Raw genomic sequence first — 21114 nt, 5'->3', positions numbered from 1 at the left:
AGGGTTCTGTGGCGCATGTCAGGCGCACAGGAGGTTGTCGGGGCCGTTGTCGCGCCGGTAAACCAACTATATATACAAATGTATCGTTGGCTATGGGGTCGAGCACCTCTCGGTTGGACGTGCAGAGGTTGACTGGTAGGAAGTGTGCCCGGCTCTCTCGCTCTCTTTTCCCCCGGTAGAAAAGAGAGAGAAAGAGAACCGGCTTACGCTCGGCGCTCGCTGCGCGGCTGCTCTATACAGATAAAAACCGAGACCGAGAGAGAGAGAGAGAGGTGGCTCTCCTAAACGTCGCGTCTTTTCCTTTTCTCTAAATACCTCGCTGCTGTTTTTTGCGCTTCCTCCTTCCTCGTTATCGCTCCCCTTTTTTCCTTTTATCTCCCTATGCTGCCGAGGGCTCTCTCTCTCTCTCTCTCTCTTTCTCTCTCGCGTGCATGTTGCTCGCGGCCTTTTCTAAGCCGTCATTATAGTTATCGCCGAGCACTTTTCGTGCACGAGGCTTTCCTTTGCTTGTTTGCCGATTTTTCTCTTATTTCTCCGGCGATCTTGATAAAATCTCGTGCTCTTGTTTGTTGTGACGCACTTTGTTTATTTGCGTATATATTGCATTAAAAAAAAAAGAAAAACAAATTATGTACTTCGATGCTTTGACAAAAGTACAATATAGGCTTACCTGATATAATTACAAGGCCGAATGCGGTAAAGCTCCCTTCCAGCTGATAGAAATAGCTCGAATAGCTTGCAAATGATTTGTTTACGATGATGAGGAGATGCGAGCGTGATAAGTAAAATAATGGAGAAGCAAGGTGCTTTGTTGAGATTTCGCCGTATGCTTTCGTAGATAAACAGGCTGTAGATAAATTTTGCCTAAATATTTGTGAGTGTTTAAACAAAATATTATGGGAGTATGTTCGTAATCTATATTACGATTAGTAACTCAATGTTATGTTAGATAGAAATCGCGTTAATATATCTTCATGAAAATAATAATAAAATATTCTTTTTTGGTAAAATAAAAATCTTTATACATGATTACCAGACACTCGACCACGCAATTATCAAAAAAGTATCATTTTTTCAATAATGTAAATGTTAATAATAGCGAAAAAATTATACTAGAAAATTTTACATTTTGTAACTTTATTTCATGTCTATAATGAATTGATTGATTTCCTGATTTCGACATGTACACATTTCAATTGATATTTACTAAAAAATTGAAATTACATTTCACATTGGTACATACACTATAAGGAAAGATTTTTACACAGAGCATACGGTAGTTTTGATTTCTTCGTTTCTTGTTTTCTTTCACATAATATTCAATTTTATATTAAACATTTTTTTAATTATAAATATTTACATAATTTATCTAATCTTTTAATACTGTTTTATAATACTACGATATAATTCACATCTTTATTTTACTAATCTCTTTTCTTTCTCGTTACAAATTACCGTAAACAATATCTTTTATTTCAAGATTCAAAATCTGGCATGCATATGTATGTACATTATACATAATTTACAATAAATATCATACAATTTTGTATAATATACTTATTCTAAATAAATAAGATAAAATAACTTTTCATTGAGTAATGTAATAATTTATTTTGGTTTGAATTGGTTTCTTCACATTAGTTTATTTTTATTTTTACAGACAAAAGACAACAACAATTCTTATTATATAAAAGCCTACTCATTGTTTTGCTCTCCGTCATTTTCGATTATTTATAAAATGATTTTCGTAGGCTTACAAGTACGTACAATCAATTTTTCATAGTAGAATACCAATCATCGTCTAAAATCACGTCTTTGGCACGAGAATTCACCGTCTTGTAGTACAAGATTTTATTCCTACAGCTACTAAGAAAATAAAAGATTATTTATATTTTAATTCATTCATAATTCTGTAAATTCAGGTTTAACATTTTAATATGGGATCAGGGCTCGATGTATCAATTTAAGAATTAAAAAATATATAATTATATTCTGCTTTTACGAATCATCTATGTATATTTCAATATAGATTTTTTATATGTTTTGTAAGAAATATTTCTTTTAGTTTTGAACTTTTTGATAATACTTATGATATTATTTTTTCATAATATATAATATCTTAAAACAGTGCCATACTTATATCCATTAGGACGATATTTTTGAAAGTTTTAAAGTAGCAGTTCATTTCAAGTTTTGCAATGATGTTCTGATTGGTAAAAGTTTACGTGTCTTGTCAATTTTCCATTTAGTATTGGAATAGCTTTACTACTTGAAAACTTAGTTGTAATGAGCACGTGTGAAATTTACAACACTAAAAAGTTAAACATACCTGGTACTACTTTTTACAGCTACTTTATTTTTACTGGACTACCCCCAATACTTTTAATAGAAAATAATTTATCCGATCAATATACTTTCATTATTATAAACAGAAATTTTTATATTTTATAGAGTTGTAAATATTTTTTTTTATAAAATATTCAAAGTTACTGATATCTTTTTTTACTTTGAAATGAGATTAATACGTTAAAGTCATTTTGGATTTATTGATAAAGTATTTGTACTCAACGGTTCATGAAGTTTATTGCGGAAATCAACAATATTGAAATTCGTCTTGTAGACAAACTTGAAACATTTAAGTTTCCTATCTATGTATAAGTTCACGTATTTAGAAGAAGCATAAAAAACAGACGGAATTTCAATATTATTCATCTACGATGGAAACAGAGTTCTTTATATTCAAAATTTAGAAACTTTACCAATGTTTTACAACACAACGTTGTACTATATATTATTTGAATATTATACGTTGTCCAATCTATAAGTAGCACTCATTAACGATATATTTTTCTCTTTTTAAATTCATTCCATCTTTTAGAAACCGGTTTTTTTATAATTAATTAAACGTGTCTGCAAATTACTCTTAAAAGAATAATTAAATATCTTCTGCTTTATGTCACAATTTCTTTTTGAAACTCTAAAGAATATATAATTGTTACGATGCAGAATAAAAATTCCGTTATTTTTAGAAACTGGTATTACCCTAAATAAATATTCGGTATTCAAATGCATGTTTCTTAAAAATAATCTTGGTATTTTTTCTGAATCATAAATGTAGTTTACTGGAAAAGAGTTATCTTCATAATCTTATTTTGTTCCCTTCAGTAATGTTACTGTTTGTAAAGAAATTTACATTTTATAATCTTTGTCAATTGTCATTATTTAATCATATAAAAATATATTTTCGAAACATCAAATGTTCCTTTAACAAATATTTTCTTTGAAATGAATGACATTGAAAAGACGATATACGTTGAACAATATAATTTGAAAAACAATTGATGTGTATATACATATTATATAAACAAGTATGTAGAGGCAAAAAACTTTCACTTTAAATATTTTTCCTCTATCCACTCTCTATATTTACGACAGCGATCAAACTCGCAAGCTACCAGAAATTTATCAGATGTTCGTTCATCCATTTAAGTCAGGTATCGTATCGTAGGTATACACGCTATACATTGTATTATTATATCACAGTGACAGACAATTGCTGCGTACGCGCTATTTTTAAACATTACAAATACGATTGTTGTACTTAAAATCAGCCCTAGTTACGCGTATGCGTTTTTCTTCGGGAAACTTGCAATTTAGCTGAGCTTGTTTTTCATCGGAATGAGGGATTTCCACTTCCAGTACCAGCTCATCTCCAACTGATTGAAGCCCGTGCTGAAGAGGGATATGCCAACAAACAGTAGAGCATGACAGAACACCCACAGTTGGAAGATCGGCGATATTACTAACATCAACAGCATCGCACCTGTAATTCAGATCGTTCATTTTTTTAATTTATTTATTTGATGTCGTATCAACAACTAGGGCCATTAGCGACATAATAGAATACAATATTACAGTGAATACAGAGATTTACAAATATAGTACAGTATTTAAGAATTTGAATATATATAGATAGATACATATATTTTGTGATATTGGAATATTATTTTTCATATGAACATAGTACATGAATAAATTTACATAAACAGTGATTTACGTATAATGTACGTCGGTTTATTAACCAGACTTATTTTAGATTTTATCGCATTTTTATAGTTTTCCTATGTCATTAGTGTGTTTAAAAAGTGTTAAGACCTTAGTAATATTCTTTTTATTCTATAGAGCTATTTTTGAGTCTTTGAGAAATTTGAGTGAGTTTTTCAGTGTAGGTAGGTGAGTACAGTCGAAGAGTAGGTGTTGGATTGATTGTTTATCATTATTATTACAGAATTCGCATTTGGTCGGTAGCTTGTTATTTAGTGTCAGGTTATGCTTGTCTGTTCTTTGCAGATGAAAGCTTATATTTGAATTTTTTGAAAAATATTATCTCTGATTGATAGCAGGAAAGTGGGTTTGCTTTTAAGCCACTCTTTAATCTATAAATTTAGTTTCGACGTAGTCAATTTCTTTATGTGCGACACTCATTGGTAGAGAGGATGAAAATTAGAGTGTTTGTAATTTTGCAGTTTAAGTTTGATCGTTACTATTCGACAGATTGATTTTTATTGTCGTGTTTCTATTTTTCACTTTCATGGCATTGTTCTGAATATTTTTAATTTCTAGATCAGTAATGTAGAGATTTTTAAGAATTCTTCTATGATGGATTTGGATTTAGTGAAGCGGGTGATGCGTATGAGAGGATTATTTCTACTGATAAGTAGGACAAATCGTTTGGTCTATGGCAGCAACCTTGACCGAGTAGTGATAATAGGATATGGTTGAAGCTTCTGAAGAGTTGGTTTGGTGGGGATGAGTACAACCAGCCCCATATCTTTTTCGTTTGCCACTCCTTCAACATAGATAAGTATTATATTAGTTGGTATTAGCTACAGAATTACCCTACGTTAAGTATAAATCTAATACTTCTGTTGGTTGAGCTGAGCCTACTTCCGGTTAATTTCTGGAAGGTAGTTTAAAAGAATTTCTTCGTATGTAGACTTCTCAAAGACAGATGATAATTTGCAAGCGTGTTTGCATATAAATATCATTCGTTTGAAGGCAGTAGTTTAACTTCGACTAATACATCGATGAGGAGACTAGAGTAGAAAGCTCCTAAAGCTAATCTAATACCTAAGTTATGTATTATGTCCAGGATTTTTGTTTTAGTTGACGATCCGTAAATAATGCTCCTATAATTGATTTTTATAGAAGTGTTGCCTTATATGTATCGAGAAGTACTTTTATATCGGCTTCCTAGTTTTGTGCCACTAGTGTTTTTATAATATTAAGTTTCTGCTAGATTTTACTTTTGAAATCTAGAAGGTGGAAATGCCAGCTAAGTTTTTCGTCAAAGATGATTTCTACTATTTGTAATTGTCTAACTTTATTTATGTTTTTATTTCGTACAGTGAGAGTGGCTTTTGTAGTATTAGTCCCTTGTTTCAGTAAAAATTATAAATTTGGTTTAGGCATTTGTTATTTATAAAACTTTATCCAAAAGCTTCTATAGGTTATTGGTAAGAGAAATTGGTCTTTTATTTTATGGAAAAACTCTGTCTTTTCCTGGTTTGGAAATGAGGACTACCGTGACGATTTTCCGCTGTGACGGGAAAATTTCTGCGAAAGTAAATGTTCATCTGGAGTCGTAGCGGATGCCTGTCAGGGTATTTCAATGTTATGAGCTTTCTTAATATTCAGAAAGTTTTGGTCATATTTGGCGTCGGTAGAATTATTACTAAATGTTTTAGCTAGTACATTTGCTATTTAATGGTGATCATGAAGGAGCGAATTGCGTTTATTTTTTATTATGTCGATTTTGGTTAATTTGTATTTATCTTGAATCTACTAAATTTTTTCAATATAATATTCACAGGTATGTGTATATTGAGGAAGGCGACTTTGATTTTTTGTTTCGATTCTCTAACTACTCTTTTATATATAGCTTCTTTCCAGTTATGTTTGATTTTGTAGGCTGTGATTTTATGTTTTTTGTACCTGTTGAAGGCGTGCTTCAATTCATTTTTTGCTGATTCACAGTCGGCATTCCACCATGGAACTTGTCTATATTAAGGTTCAATCTTTTTTAGTGTAATAGTTAGGTTTCCTGCGGCTAGGAGATAGTTTCATTAAAGTTGTCTATACTACTGAATGTCTGTGGTTTTTGTTGCTAGATTTAGATAGTTTTAAGATTTTTAATGAATTAATTAAAAATATATTGATATACAGCCCAATTAACTTTTTTATAGCTACATATTTTCCTATTGATAGTTGAATTGTGTAGAATATTATCCGTCGAGGATGGTATGAGTTATTTTAAGGAAGTGATCACTGTTGTAGAGTTCATCTAAATTTTTCCATTGGAGACTATCAGTAATAGAAGAAAGTATCATTGTTAGATCTATAATGCCAAAAACTTCGTTTGAAGAGTTAAATGTAGTTGGAAAATTTTCATTTAAGATCGATATATCAGAATCATTTAGGAATTTTTCGACTATTAATTTTCTAATACCTGTGCAGATTGATTCCCAAATCATGCTGATGCGGTATTTAAAGTTACCTGCCAATATAAATGGAGTGACTTTTGTAGGTTAGTGAGCTGCTCTAAATTTAAAGTTAGACTGTTAGGTAGGTATATTGAGCAGATAGTGAGTTTTTGTAGGGAAAAATACTATTGCTGCCGCTTCAAGTGTAGTTGTTAGGATGATCTATTTTTAATAAACTGAATTTTGAACATAGATTATTGCTACACCCTCGCGAGTAATATTTCAAAACTTTGTCAAATTCACTTGGGTTTCCAATACTGTTCTTTTTGAAGTAGGGTTTATAGGAGGTACATGATAATTGGGTTTTGGTGTGATTTAATTTAATTTTTGCAGGAAGGGCAACTTTTTGTAGAAGTTTCATTGTATTGCTTTTGTATATGTTTTTCAGCGAGAGAATTTCTCTGTTTCTGAGTATTAGCTATTTTTTGTATTACTTTTCTAGTACGTATTTCGATGATCTTTATAAATTTAGCTTTCATTGATCTTGAACAAAGGGGAATGTACATTGCGCACATCATTTTCACTATGTCGATATTAGTTGTGTTGAATAATCGATACTACTTTTTGAATCGGAGATACATTTCATTTTAGTTAGTGATGCGCCGATAAATGTAGAATTGGACAATGGCCGTTTAATGATAGTAGAGGCGATATCTCTCTACTGTCATTCTAATTTAATATTATTTTCGGTCTAGACTCGAGAATAAACTGGTGTGATTGAGCATACATTGGATAGTATTTGCCTTTTGAAGCGCGAGATGAGAGGTCTGGTTTTCAAAGTGCGATCCCTTACCGAAATTTGCTTTGTGGTTTCTCTTAATTTGTCAGCGATTGCCTTGGTGAATAAATAGATACATACTCTGTTGTTAGGAATTCTTGATGCGAACCTTATGTTCGTTGATTCGGTGTGCTTGGCTATTGCGACGACGTTTCCTTGGATAGCACAGCTCTCTATCGCGTCTGAGATGATTACGTGATAATTTTTAGGGAAACTGTCTTCTTGATGGCGTCAGCGTAGTTGACTTGAGATTGAGTTTTGGACAGTGGTAAAAAGTTCTTTAAGTACTGATGCACCACTGTACTCAGCGAGTTGGCTGTTTTTATGTTGCTGCACCTTATTCTTTGGTGGCACTCAATGTACTTTTCTCAATTTTTACAACTACAGTATTACAACAAATTTGAATTCGGCCAGGCCATTAGAGTGAGCCGATCTTCTGGCACTCGTTGCCACTGTTTACCTAGGTCGTAAAGACGTCTATACACTATACACCAAGTCTGTGAGACGACTGAAATCGTTTACGATTTGTGTGAACCGATTGAGCCTAAGGAAAATCGTTGTACAAATAAGAAGTACAAGCCAGGCGTGGTCAGACAACCGTCTTACACGCGAAAGAAAGTCTGTCAATAATTTTTCTAAAGACTCAACCTAATACAGTATATAATTATCATAGGCTCACCAGATAACATAGTCCAAAAGACAAAGGCTATCCTCAGCGGCATGCGACTCGACCTCGTCCATGCCTCTCCGGGGAAAGATTTATCCTTGTAAAATTGCTCGAGCACTTGCTCTTTCTGCCTCCAGCGTTCTTCCAGCCAATTCCTTAGCCCTTCCTCGTCTTTCGGAACTTCCGTGTGGACTATTCGTCGTATGTGGAAGTGCACTTGGTCGGGCATTTTGCCATTCAGCAAATCCAGTTCGGACTAATGATCAAGAAGTAGGCATCCTAATTATTCTGTGTCGAATCGACAACGATTTGCATCAGGCGAATCTGTACGGACCTGCGGGACGAGATCCGGATATCCGATTGTCAAATCGTACACGGCATCCAGATAATCGACCTGCTGAAGATGTCTCACGAGATAAGTGAAGCCTGTGGTCTTGGGATGCAAGGTATAGAGGTACTCGGGCAAGTGGTGGCTGTTGGCGTATCGGTCGCTACGCTGCTTGCTGCTCGGGGTCAAATCCGTACCCTCGGGGAAGATAAGCAGCTGACTGCGACGACGCAGCGCTACCAGGTAGTCCAACGAGCGCGACAATCGACCTTGGTCTTCCTCCCAGCGACGCGTTATGTATAAGAATCCGTTCATCTGCATTATCCAACCTGAACGTGCGTTTGGATGCTATATTATTGCCATTCGAGTATGTTCGGTTATAGCGTGTTCCTTAACAAGCGAGACGAGTCCAATACATCGTCGTTTGTTGATTTGGATTCTTACGTGAATATCAAATGAATCTTGCCGAACTACCGATAATTGAATAACGCGCGCGCAACAATGCGATCGATAAATGGTCTCGTGGTCTACGTTGCAGTAAAACAGAAAGATGCTCAAAATAGTTCAGCTCGCGAGGCTCAAACCATTCTCTCAGCTTACGTCATTCGACGGTAAAAACATCGAATTATATTGCGAGCTAGCACCTAATGTCTCGAGAAAAGTATAGACATACCTGGGCCAGGTATGTGCCTTATCGGGTCTTTCAGTATGAACTTGAGTTTGTGAGCGGCGGCGTGCGGCATGCAAGCCTGGTACATCGCGCCCCACAAAAAGTTCCAGTCGACTCGTGTTCTGTGGTTCATCACCATGATTGCTGAGTCATCGGGTCGAATGTGATCACCGGACACTATGACTTTTACTCCGAACAGCTCCATCAATACCTATGCCATGATATTCATTATTTTTAAGCGCAGCTTCGAATAAGTGACGTTTTATAATTGTTTCAACGCGTCGATAGAAAATAATATTAATTAATAAGCTACGTGACTGTCACTCGACAGCAGTACGAAAATGGAATACTATTGCGCGTTTGTAAAAGGTACGGGTTTGCTTTTTTTTAGTTTCATTAGATCAATCGTTAATTTAAAACTCAGAAATGGTACTTCGTTTTAAAAGTTAAAAGGAATAGAATAGAGGTGAGCGATCGACGACTGTCGAACAAAAAAAGGCAAAGCTATCTAGAAAACGCGATCAAATTTTGATTTGAAACGATCACGAGGCGAAGACCTTGATTCTCCGCGGGTAAATATATACGTTCTACAGTTCATTATCCGAGGAAATCAAAGTCTTGTCCAATAATTTTTTTCTGAAAACAGATTGTGCCAGCATTACAATCTATTTGCAATGTCATACTACACGATGTTCCACGTGATGTTATTATGGCGAATAATTTCAAAATCTCCATGAATATTAAAATGGAAATTGCTCGACAACAAATTATCAAATCTCTGAAGAAAAATCCAAAACTGGTCGTAAGTTAAAAGTTAAAATCGTACGATCGCTACTAGCCCGTGCGATCGTGCTCTGAAAGGTAGCTACGTCAAAGACAAAGGAGAGCGCGAGGGCACAGCAACTCACAGCTGGATACATCTCCCAGCAGGAGAACAGAAGATCGCCGCACTTTCGGAAGGTCGGCGGGCTGACGAGGAGCAGCGGCAGGAGCGGGCAGGCAATAAACAGGAAGCCCGACATGATGCTTCCATACCAGAGGAGGCAGTACAGCAGCCCTCGCAGCCTGCGCCCCATCCTCCGGCCTTCGTTAGCCTCCTTACCTGCAACCAAGTCCAAAAGTCACGCGTTTGCCGCGAGTCCGCGCCCTTGACACTCTTGCACATTTCCACATATACCGCGCGCGACTTCTTATGCAAGGCTTTACTGCGGATGGCCGACTTTAATCTAATAAGCTCTAGTGCATGTTTCAGAACTTGATGCACTTGACGTTAATAATGAGACCTCGCTTGTCTTTCAAACAGCTTGTCGAGTACATTTTTACCTGAAAACTTTGCTTTGATGCGCCGTGTTTTGATTTATACACAGAATGCGATTCATTTTCTGATTATATATAATATCGTGTCAAAAGAAAGAAATAACTAGGACGACGAAACATGCGCTATAAATATGTTCCTAACATAGTAGATTTTATTGGTTTCGGTGAATTTCTTTCGTTGTTCTGACTATTCCTTTCTTTCGGAATAATATTTTTTCATTTTGGTACAACGTATGGAACCGTCGAGGTCGAGATTATTTCATGAAAAAGTTCATTAGCACGATATATTTAACAAAAAATAAGTATAAAAAGTTAAGCGATAGCCTACAGTGTATCACCTAGTAAACAAATCGTTTAACTCTCTATTATCGATTCGGAATATTAAAAACTTTGGCACAGTTGGCAAATTATTTTCTATAATTTTTCAAGAAAGCACAGATCTTACGATTTTCACTCATAAATGCACGTATTTTTATAATGCAATGGATCAACATCCGTATAGAAACACTTATCGTAAGATTCTCAGCAGTCGAAAAAGAAAATAGATGAAATATATTTAAGAAGTCTCATTGTTGCGAGTATTAATCAGCTAAATATTGCATAACCAAGATACAGTTTTCGTCGCGCTCTAGACATTGAATTTGCCTGCGGCATTGACCTTCTTAAAAACTTGAAATATAGAAAACCACACGCTGAACGAACGAAAATTATTTGAACGAACTCTGCTAGTTTCAATGAAAATAACTCCGAATAAAAATAGAAAAAGAAAGGTTGAAGTTAACTCTGGACACGCTCCACGTGCAACGAACATCATCCCCCTGACGGAACACGATCAAGCCCTCACTTCGATAAGCACGCGTGATTCACAATAACCGAGGCGTTAGTTTGATGTACCCCGCGATGCAAGCCTTTTAAATTATTCAGCTGACGTTACGCACGCAATCTCCCAACGCCCTTTTTCCCCAAACAGTTCACTATGCTCGAGCCAACTTCGGGGCGCAGCAATTTTCATTTGAAAAGCACGATTGCAGCTCTTCACCTCGATGTCCAAACGCACGCGCGTGCACTGATAAAGTCACTGCTATCTCGGCACGCAACCCTTCGGTCAAAAACAAGCGAACATCCGCAGAATGGACCGAGCCGCGCGCGCGGTTGAAGCGCTCCCTCTCTCTTCCTCACACTCTCTCTCTCTCTCTCTCTCTCTCTCTCTCTCGCGTTCGCCACTGGCGAGTCGACAGAAGCCGCGGACAAGCGACAAGCCAAGTCGGCTAAGAAAAAAGAAAAAGAGGCGTGGATGTTCTAAAGAACGTACCGCATGTGAGATGGCCCGCGCGTCGACTGCCTCCGCTGGCGGCTGTCTGTGCTGGGCTTCCCTCTGACATTACACGCGCGTTGAACGGGGCTTCGTCGGTCGCACGCGCACGCACACGCTAGCGGCACCCCACGCCAGCCGCCCGCCACGGGATGCTGCCGGAGAGAGAAGGACGGGACCAGTCGCTGCTCTCGCTCTCCGAAGCTATATTGATCCACGGAAGCAACCCCTGTTCCGCACAGTGAGCATGGAGATGATTAGACTCGCCTGTTGTCAAAGATGCTCTTCGAATCATTCAGGCCCCTCCCTCTTCGTTTCCCTCCTGTTTTTCTTCATCGTTCTCCTCTCCTTATGGAAGGGCTACTGGCTTTTTCGACGATGAGAAAACTTTTCTTGTTTTGAGATGCAGCTTTTTACATTCAAATTAGTTACGTCAGTTTATCAAAATAGTTTTCGTTTTTGGATTATTCAGGCAAAAAATAATTAGTAAAAGACAAGGTTCGAGTAAAAGATCCATTTTATTATTATTTTCACGTCAATGATCAGTCGTACAATAGCAAATCGTTACTATGAAATTGCTCATTTCAACGTTAAATTTAACTTTGTATGATGTGATTTAAATTATTATATGAACAGATGTACTGATGCGATTTTGTTTGTTCTTTCTGATCACTTGTGTCAATATGTAAACAATACAACACTTTACAATTTCAAATCCTTCCCACGTTGAGCTTTGATTCGTCATTAACATGATATCTCGTGTAAACAAAGAAATTTGCAAATATATACTATCATAACCATTTACAAGCGAAGAAAAACTTTTTCAGCACCATTAAACTTTCACCATTCTGCCGTATAATATAACCGTGCATTATAAGAAATATTGTCAATAGTTTTTTCTAATGTCCCTTTCAATAAGATTCCGATATAAATAGAATTTATCTGTGTATAATAACGTGACGTAAAGTAAGTTATAACAATCATTAATTTTAAATCAACGTGATAGTAAAGTCTACTCATTTAAATTAACGATGCTTTACAAAAAACCTTTGACACGATTGATTTATCCCAACGTGTATGTACAATTATTCACAAACAATCATTTTGTTTACGAATCACATAATAAGCTATCCTCACTGTGCACTGTAATTTGTAGAACATTGAAATTTTTTTTATCTAACAAATCATGTATAATCGCGTATTCATGTATTATGGAATGAACAAGTACAAGAAATCGACACAGCTATGCGTTGTAATTCGCATATCTTTCGGCAAGTTGCCTTGCTTCTTCGTGAATTTCAGCGTCTTCGTCGCTGTCGGACGGACATTCACGAATCTTTCTGAGCCACGAGACACCTTCTTTATAATTGCCGATAGCAATGTAACTTTTTCCAAGAAACAGTCTGTTTTCGTGATGTGGCTTTGGAGCAAGTTTTTCGGCAGTTTCAAAATGTGGAATCGCGTCTTGGTACGTTCCACTTGGCACCTCGGCGAATAGCGTAGCAGCAACCTAGATATTTTTTAAAAATTAAATTCAAAAATATATATGTATTACGATTACACAATAAATTGTAAGAATTATTCTAATTACCTTTCTTTCTAACCAACTCAGTTCAGAAACTTCATACTTGAATCTTCCCAACAGATGATGAAGAAGACTATCATCGGGACATAACTCTAAACCTTTTTCCACGTATTCTTTGAAGCGACAGCCGTATTCAATTTTACCTTTTGTAGGTAAATATTTACTTTTAAGCCCCAAAAGAATCGCATACCATTTATATAAATTACCATCTCTTATATGAAGAATTTTTTCGCAAATTTCACATCCTAATAAAAAGTTAGTGATTAAAAATCTATTAAGAATATTAACATTTTTGTAAATTTACCTTCAAAGATGTATTCCTTCTGTTTATCATAATCATCAGATTGAATAGAACAATTATAACAAGCTCTAGAAAACCTCCATACAATTTCTACATCATTTGGATTTTCTTGCAGTAAATTTTTTACTTTTTGGTAATGCACAAAAAATTGAAATTTATCCTCACTTTCCTGGTCAAGTTTTAAAAGCTCTGTCTTCTGATTTACTATTCCTTCATTTGTCCTACGGCACTAAACATATAATCTCGATCTTTTTACGCTAGAATTTTTGTTCACATATCTCTCTGAAATTATTGAATTGCTGTACCCAATTAACAGTATTACAGTAAAACAAGTATTTGTAATGGTACAGTCATATATCATACTCAAACACTAAGCAACAATTAAAACTAAAATTGACAAAAAAATAAGTTTGTCTTTATATTTAAAGTACAAGGGATCAACTAGCACTTATAAAAAGCAATTCAAAATTCAGCGAAGATACAAACGTCATTAATAAAAATTATTTACCAATTGCCTAAATCAATTTCCCCTTCATCATCTGAACAGTCAAAAAATTCATCGTCACCAATGTCAGTACCAGCTGTTGAAAAAGTATCAAGATCAACTTCTTCTGTTCCAGTGTAGGTATTTTCATTAGAATACACTTGTCTTCTGATAAATCTCTTCTTACTTCTATTTTTCTGTAAATTAGCTTGTTGTGCTCTATGAAAAAAAAAAAAAAAATTCAAATACACCATAACACTTGAAATATATTGGTAGAGCTTTCAAACATCCAAATGCAGTTGGAAAAATAATGTATGAGTGTAATTATAAGAATTTCAAAAATTTAACAAGAATTGACTACATTAATAAATATAAAATGATTAGGAGAATTATTAAAATTACTTCAATACAACTAATAATGGTTTATCAATAGGCGTAAATTAATATAATAAAAAATATTATTACATAAGATACAGAAATATTAATTTGAAACTATTTCGTACATTAGCTTAACCATGTATTCATATAACTACATCTAACTCACAAATTTTTATTTCCAAAAACTATACATAGTTTTATTATAAATAATACATTAATACCTACTTATTATTAGATTAACTTTTGTAATCTATACAATTTGTATGACAAAAAATATTTTTGTTTTATTACCAAATAATTATTGTAATTTTTGTAAAGTAATTTTTTGTTAATTGACAGTTCAGTTAACTTATTATTGCAATTTCAAGAAAATATTTTCAACATAAACATTTTATTATATAGGAAGTAAATTTAACATAAACATTTCATTATATAGGAAGTAAATGTGTGAACATAATTGAAAGGAATACCTCAGTTCTTCTAATTCAGCTTGTAATTCTGAAACTTTGCGATTAACTCTATCTATGTTGGTTTTCATAGCAGCACGTTGTTGTCTTTCCAGTACTTTGTTGTAGATAAAAACTGTAGCCACACTAATGACCCCAATAGCTGCTCCTACTGCAGCAGCTATTAGGTTTGAATTTTGCATTGTACTCATTTTGCTGTAAAAATAAGTAAATAATGGAAAATTTGAATGTACAAACAAGAATGCAAAAATATCAATGTAATCAAAAAAATTCATGATATGTAATAAAAAATGTAAAAATGTATTAAAAAGAATTTTATGCAAATTAAATTTCAAGTGTTCAGATTTTTTCATCTACAAAATGGTTTCGGCGACATCTTACCTTTTAATTGTATCGTATTTTTTTACTTTAATCTTCTTTTGCAGTTAATCAGTAAGAAAGAATTGAAAAGATACAATAATTCTAAATCACATCAATATACTTCAATCAAGGCAGAAACTTTATTATAATTCTGCAAAATTATCTTCTCCAATGCCCTGGCATTTTGATAGATAAGAGCGTAACATTGATGTTATTCAAGATCTTTGTCTCCAAATTTCGTCGAGGCAGATAAACACTTCGCCGGTATAAATGTACTACTGCAATTACATTATTAAGCGATAAGCGGTTATATACACGTGGAGAAACTGCGCTGAGTGACAATGCACACTGAAAGCAGATTGCCTATTGTCCACGACCCAAGGCGGCGACCAGACCTGCATTACATACCTCAAATTTCGTACACAAAACACGAAAAACTGTTACCGCCGCGTAGATACTAGAACTTTCTCTAGCCGCATTTTCGGTTACTTAATATTAGTTTCTGTTTTTCGTGGCCACGAGTCGCTTGGAAAGAGAGAGAGAAATGAAAAACGCGTGCGCGTATCACAATTCGTGGTGCACTGTAGTGGCGGCGGAGAGGCCTGTTTTTTTTACCTTATTAGCCTTATCGCGACCCCGATTTTTTCCTTATGCGTGTAAGCGTTTTTTACACGCATGTGGAATCTGTTTCTCTCTCTTTCGCTCTTGCGGCTTTTGTCCGCTATGAATTTATATATCTACACACATGTCCGATGTGTGCGGCGTTGAAAAATACTGACAGTCATCGGGCAACCTATACGACTTGCCACATAGACGTAGTTGCAACAGGCTTCGCGCTCCGCGAACACTACGCAACTAACCTTATTAAAATATGTATCAATCTAAAGTTTTCCTATGATATATTTCCAATTGATTCATTATATTGTTTACGAAAAAACAAATAAGTCAATACTTGCAATTAATTGCTCGTTCAATTATTTTATTATTTTTTCATTTTATAAAATTCGTCGCGAATTGTTAATTATAACATAACCATTGATTCTGTTATAAAATGCACGGCCCCAAGCATCGAATTTTATATCATTTAATCAACAACATAACCAACGTATAAAAAGGTTAAAAGTTACCGGAAGTGGATTAGTAACATTTTAGATGTGTGTGTGTGTGTGTGTGTGTGTGTGTGTGTGTGCGTGTGTGTGTGTGCGCGCGCGCGTGCGTACGTATATATATATATATATATATATATATATATATATATATATATATATATATATATATATATATATACACACTACGCTCGTAAAATTCACTCATTCATTCTAGTTCTTACAAATTCAATATGTAATTACTTCTGAAGATTCGACTAAATACAATAATACGCTGCATTGTTAATCCGCCGTTTCCGGTCAAATGGAAACAGATTTGTTTTGATATATGAGCAACTAAAAAGTATTATTTATAAAATTATTTATTTAGAATAAGTGATTTGGAATGACTTTCGAATGAACATGTTCTAATGTAGTAAGGGTGTTCACAAAATGATTTCGACACTTAGAACATAACATAAATCCTCATATATGTAATATGCTCAAAAATATAGATGTTGGATATAACAATATTTACAATATTCGTGATATTCAAATACCCATTTTGGTAACAGTTCAATAATTTAATAATCATAATAAAACATTTTTTTGCAAGTGCATTTTTCAACAAAGAGTGCCATTTTGCAAAAAGCTTTTAAATTTATTCTACTGTTATAATTATATTACTAAAATCCTTATTTAAATATCACGATTTACGAGAGTTTTTACGACTGACAACCATTTTCATGCATATTTTATATAAGGATTCATCGCGTTTTCTAAGTGTCAGAATTATTCTGTAAACACCCTAAATCTAACGCACCATTAAATTAACTGACGTTACTGAGCTAAGCGTCTAGGCGTCTTGTTGCTCTTCATAAGTCATAGGACGCTAGCTTTGCTGTAGTTTGTTTAGTGTTGATATTAGTAGTGTTTATTTTGAGTATTTAAAAGCCATAACAATAAACACAATGGTGTCAACTCGCGGGCTGAAATTTAAATTTTCGGATGGAGAAAAAGTTCTTTGTTATGAGCCAGACCCAACTAAAGCAAAAGTTTTATACGATTCGAAGGTATAACCTCTAAATACATTTATTTTGAATCATCGTAAACATTAATGGAATAAAATAGCTTTTTGAATAGGTTCATTTGCTAAAATGATCATTGAAATTGATAACTTATAAATTAAATTTAATCATAGTTCTAAATTTCTTTTTTAGGTTTTAAATGTAATTGTAAATAAAGATCAAAGAGGTAGAAAAGCTGTAGAGTACCTCATACATTTTCAGGTAAATTAAATATTTTATTGTCAAAATCATGTTTTAAAATGATCACAATTTAATATTTTCATTAAGGGATGGAATTCATCCTGGGATCGTTGTGTGACAGAAGAGTATGTTCTTAAAGATACAGAAGAAAATCGACAATTGCAAAGAGATTTGGCACAAAAGGCCCAGTTACAATTGTAAACTTCTACATTTAAAGTAAAATTTATTTTTCAATTGTTCATAAATTTTACTGAATCTTAATAATTTTCATTTTAGAGGAGCATATTTGTATAGGAGAGAACGTAAAAAAAGATGTCATAAATTTTCTGAGCGGTCCACAGAATCAGGTACAGATGCAAAAAGAAGAGGTAGGAGTAGTGGTAGTCGAGCTACTTCAGGAACTACAGGTTCCTCAGAGGATGGCAGCTCTGGTCAACAAGAAGATTACGACACTGAGGTAAATACTATTTAATATAATTTTTGAAATATACATTTTATTTACATAAATTAATTTGGAGTTCTTTCATCATCATATTATAATGTGAATTATTATAAATACAAGATACCTTGATATTTCTTATAATACTGTAAGCTTTAAATACTAAGTCATTGTTATTGATTAAGTAAAAGCTTAGATTTCCTTATACAACATTAGCTGGTGTCAGTTTAATTCATTCAGACCTCAAGTCATTATAGCAGTTTCAGTTTCATGACTGTTTGTGTTTACTTCTTGAGATTTGCCAGATAGAAACTATCTTGTTGTCATCATCTTTGTGAATGTTTATTTGAAATTTGACAGTGTTTTATTCCAGATATTGTTAATTTTATTCATTTAAAGTGTTCTTGTGATTAAAAATAAAGTACGAAAAAGTTACAAAAAAAAGTATGGATGAAAACATAAAATCTCCATCAGAAGCTCAATTCAAAATTCCAGTTGGAAGTCCTTCTAAAACTGAGATAGATATTTCTTCTTTGAAAATAGAACCTCAAAATTCACCTAAAAGTCACAAAACCAAGATAAAAGTTTTTCCTTCAGAAATAGAAGTTCAAAATCTACCTAAAAGTTCTGCTACATCTGTACCAAATAGCCCATCAGATATTCCACGTCCAATAGTAGAAGTATCCGTTGGGGCCATAATGAATAATGTGAAAAAAAAAAAAAAACGTGTACCTAAATATTGTAACACCAAATTATACTTTACAAACAGAAGGAGAAGGTTACAACAAAGAAAAGAGCGTCAAAAACAAATTTTATTAATAGAAGGAAAGATAGCTACAGAAAAAAAGATAGCCACAAAAGAAAAGATACCCGAAAAAGAAGAGATATCCAGAAAAGAAGAGGCATCCAAAGAAATTTCTACTGTACCAATTTTCTATTTTTCAAATCTATTGTTAGCTGGAGTGAGATATAATCCTACATTTATTTTTATATTAATTTGAAATAATTTGTTTGCAGGATATTGTCACAGAAGATAGTGAGAGTAGCTCTGAGTTTGAAGAAGGTTCATCAGGAGATGAAGACAGTGGAAGTGATGCAGGTGGTCCTCGACATGAGGTAGACATTGAAATAGGAAATACCCTTAAAAGAGTTTTAGAACAGGATCATGTATTGATTAATAGTAAAAATAAGGTATGATAAATTATTGGTATGAATATTCAAATCTTTGCAGAATTTATAAATAATTATTTAATAGCTTGCAGTATTACCAGCTCAACCAACAGTTATAAGTATTTTAGAATCTTGGGTACTACATTATACTACCACACAGTTAAATAATATGCCTGATAAGCGTCAAAGAAATAGTAAAGCACCAAACATTTTAGAAAAGACAATTACAGATATAAATTTATGTAGAGAAACTGCAGATGGTATTAGAGTTTATTTTGATCATACATTAGGTTTATTGCTTTTATATCCAGCTGAAAGAAGTCAATATAGCACTATCAGGGAGAAGGCTCTTTTTCTACTTGAATCTAGTGAAGAATCAATTACAGTTAAAGATGAAATTATCGAGTGAGTTGATTTTTTATTTTAATAAATGAAATAAATAAAGATTCTTAAAAATATGGAGTTGAGATTGTAATTGGTGACTTTGTAGATCTGATATAACTATAAAAGATGAAATGGATGACTCTGAATTTGCTCATCTACCTCCGTTTAAAGAACAAGAAGCTGAAGCTGAAAAATCTGCTTTGAACAGTACAAGACGTAAATTAAGATCTTCACGTGTAAATTCTATAGAGGAGCCAAAACCTTCCAAGCCTATTGAAGAAGTAAAACAGGAAACTGGAAACGTATCAAGGCATGTGTTAAAAATGTCTTATGAAAATTCAATTTTTTCAAATTATTTATCATTTAAAATCCATAATGATTTTTACAGTTTGAACAGTTTAGCAAGTACAAGTTCCAGATGTTCAAGTCCTCGAGGTGTCACTTTGAGAATGTCTGCCCCTCCCATCAATTCAGCTCAAGTAAATGAATTGCTTGAAAAAGCAAGTAAATGGCGTTTAGTAAAAGAAGGTGCAGCTAAAGCGGCAATGCCATCAAACATTTATGGCGCCATTCATTTGGTTCGACTGTTTGGTAGGTACCATGCTAATTATTTCTATAATGAAAATTATTGTAAATGAATTTAATATCATGTTTCTTTTTATTTTAGTACGTTTACCTGATTTACTTCAAAGATCGGATATAACTGATGGAAAGCTAAAAGTTGTTTTAAAGTATATTGATATGTTTTTGAGGTAAATAATCCAATACTATTTTATATAAAAAAAATTGAAATGTCTCAGTTAATGATAAATCAATTTTTTTTAGTTTCATTGAAATGCATAAAGAATGGTTTGGAGAACAATTTTATATGTCAAAAGCAAGTTTTGAGGAGTCCAACACGAACACAGTTCAATGAGATATTGCGTATGAATAGTACATTTCGATATCAGTGCGAAAAAGTTATTTGAACCCCGTGTGGAAGTTTGCGTCCGAGCGAAGCGTGAAGAGGCTATACGAGGGCGAAATCACTTTTTCGCACATGTATCTAAATTTTATTTTTCGATACAACGTGTGTGCGATGAAATTTTAAGTATGCTCGATTTCTCGAGTGTGCGTAGAACTCCGCACACAGAGTGTCGAAAAAACTATTTTTATAACATTTAGTATTATATAAGGGCGTTTGTAAGTTTTAATAATTGTGACTTTTTACTTTAGTAATGTGTACGTATTATTATTAGTCAAAATTTATTCTCAGTCTACATGATTTTATCATTATATATTATATAAAGTACAAGAATGTTTAGAAAAAATACAATTGAATGGAATGTATGTACAAACAGAATGACAGTTATCGTTAAAAAACAAAATGACCACACAAAGACTGTAAATGTAAATAATATGTTTTTAGTGCAATTACCATTAAATCTGTATGAACCAGTAACATAGTTTAAAAATACAAATTAAAAAAAATCAGTAAAACTGTCATTATAAGCGGGTCTTAAATAAATATATACTCAAGTTATATAAATTGTTCATGAAATATCAAGTACCTTTCCTTGAGATTTTTAAACTTTTATGC

General features: G+C 33.7%; 3 protein-coding genes across 9 annotated transcripts; 1 reads left to right on the top strand and 2 right to left on the bottom strand.

Annotated features, from left to right (window-relative positions):
- Positions 1-1141: 1141 nt before the first annotated feature.
- Positions 1142-11970, bottom strand: LOC131670405 (lysocardiolipin acyltransferase 1-like). Of its 4 annotated transcripts, none has more exons than XM_058945984.1 (6): positions 11615-11970; positions 9894-10087; positions 8989-9196; positions 8322-8644; positions 8000-8243; positions 1142-3823 (listed from the first exon to the last, which is right to left on the bottom strand). In XM_058945984.1, exons 1-6 carry the CDS (start codon positions 11682-11684, stop codon positions 3654-3656), a joined length of 1209 nt encoding a protein of 402 aa, XP_058801967.1. In that variant the 5' UTR covers positions 11685-11970; the 3' UTR covers positions 1142-3653. The 4 variants fall into 4 exon arrangements, with proteins under 4 accessions (XP_058801967.1, XP_058801969.1, XP_058801968.1 ...); XM_058945986.1 differs by lacking the exon at positions 11615-11970 and adding an exon at positions 11342-11525; XM_058945985.1 differs by lacking the exon at positions 11615-11970 and adding an exon at positions 11241-11366.
- A 143-nt stretch (positions 11971-12113) lies between these two features.
- Positions 12114-16023, bottom strand: LOC131670406 (regulator of microtubule dynamics protein 1-like). Of its 3 annotated transcripts, none has more exons than XM_058945990.1 (7): positions 15598-16023; positions 15211-15537; positions 14833-15024; positions 14009-14203; positions 13504-13721; positions 13206-13444; positions 12114-13124 (listed from the first exon to the last, which is right to left on the bottom strand). In XM_058945990.1, the coding sequence occupies exons 3-7, from the start codon at positions 15018-15020 to the stop codon at positions 12858-12860; spliced, it is 1107 nt and encodes a 368-aa protein (XP_058801973.1). In that variant the 5' UTR covers positions 15021-15024; positions 15211-15537; positions 15598-16023; the 3' UTR covers positions 12114-12857. The 3 variants fall into 3 exon arrangements, with proteins under 3 accessions (XP_058801973.1, XP_058801972.1, XP_058801974.1); XM_058945989.1 differs by having other exon boundaries at positions 15211-15467; XM_058945991.1 differs by having other exon boundaries at positions 15211-15467; positions 15805-16023.
- An 826-nt stretch (positions 16024-16849) lies between these two features.
- LOC131670423 (male-specific lethal 3 homolog) lies at positions 16850-21044 on the top strand. Of its 2 annotated transcripts, XM_058946017.1 has the most exons (10): positions 16850-17347; positions 17495-17563; positions 17630-17739; positions 17819-17999; positions 18999-19172; positions 19237-19556; positions 19642-19845; positions 19924-20126; positions 20203-20287; positions 20361-21044. In XM_058946017.1, the coding sequence occupies exons 1-10, from the start codon at positions 17246-17248 to the stop codon at positions 20449-20451; spliced, it is 1539 nt and encodes a 512-aa protein (XP_058802000.1). In that variant the 5' UTR covers positions 16850-17245; the 3' UTR covers positions 20452-21044. The 2 variants fall into 2 exon arrangements, with proteins under 2 accessions (XP_058802000.1, XP_058801999.1); XM_058946016.1 differs by lacking the exons at positions 16850-17347; positions 17495-17563; positions 17630-17739; positions 17819-17999 and adding an exon at positions 18100-18904 and having other exon boundaries at positions 20361-21040.
- Positions 21045-21114: the final 70 nt, after the last annotated feature.

Source organism: Phymastichus coffea, unplaced genomic scaffold (genome assembly GCF_024137745.1).
Source record: "Phymastichus coffea isolate CEN01 unplaced genomic scaffold, Cenicafe_Pcof_1.1 PCOF00110, whole genome shotgun sequence".
In the NCBI taxonomy this organism is placed as follows: domain Eukaryota; kingdom Metazoa; phylum Arthropoda; class Insecta; order Hymenoptera; family Eulophidae; genus Phymastichus; species Phymastichus coffea.
The sequence above is the reverse complement of the archived record's forward strand: the minus strand, read 5'-3'. Positions and strand labels throughout refer to the sequence as shown.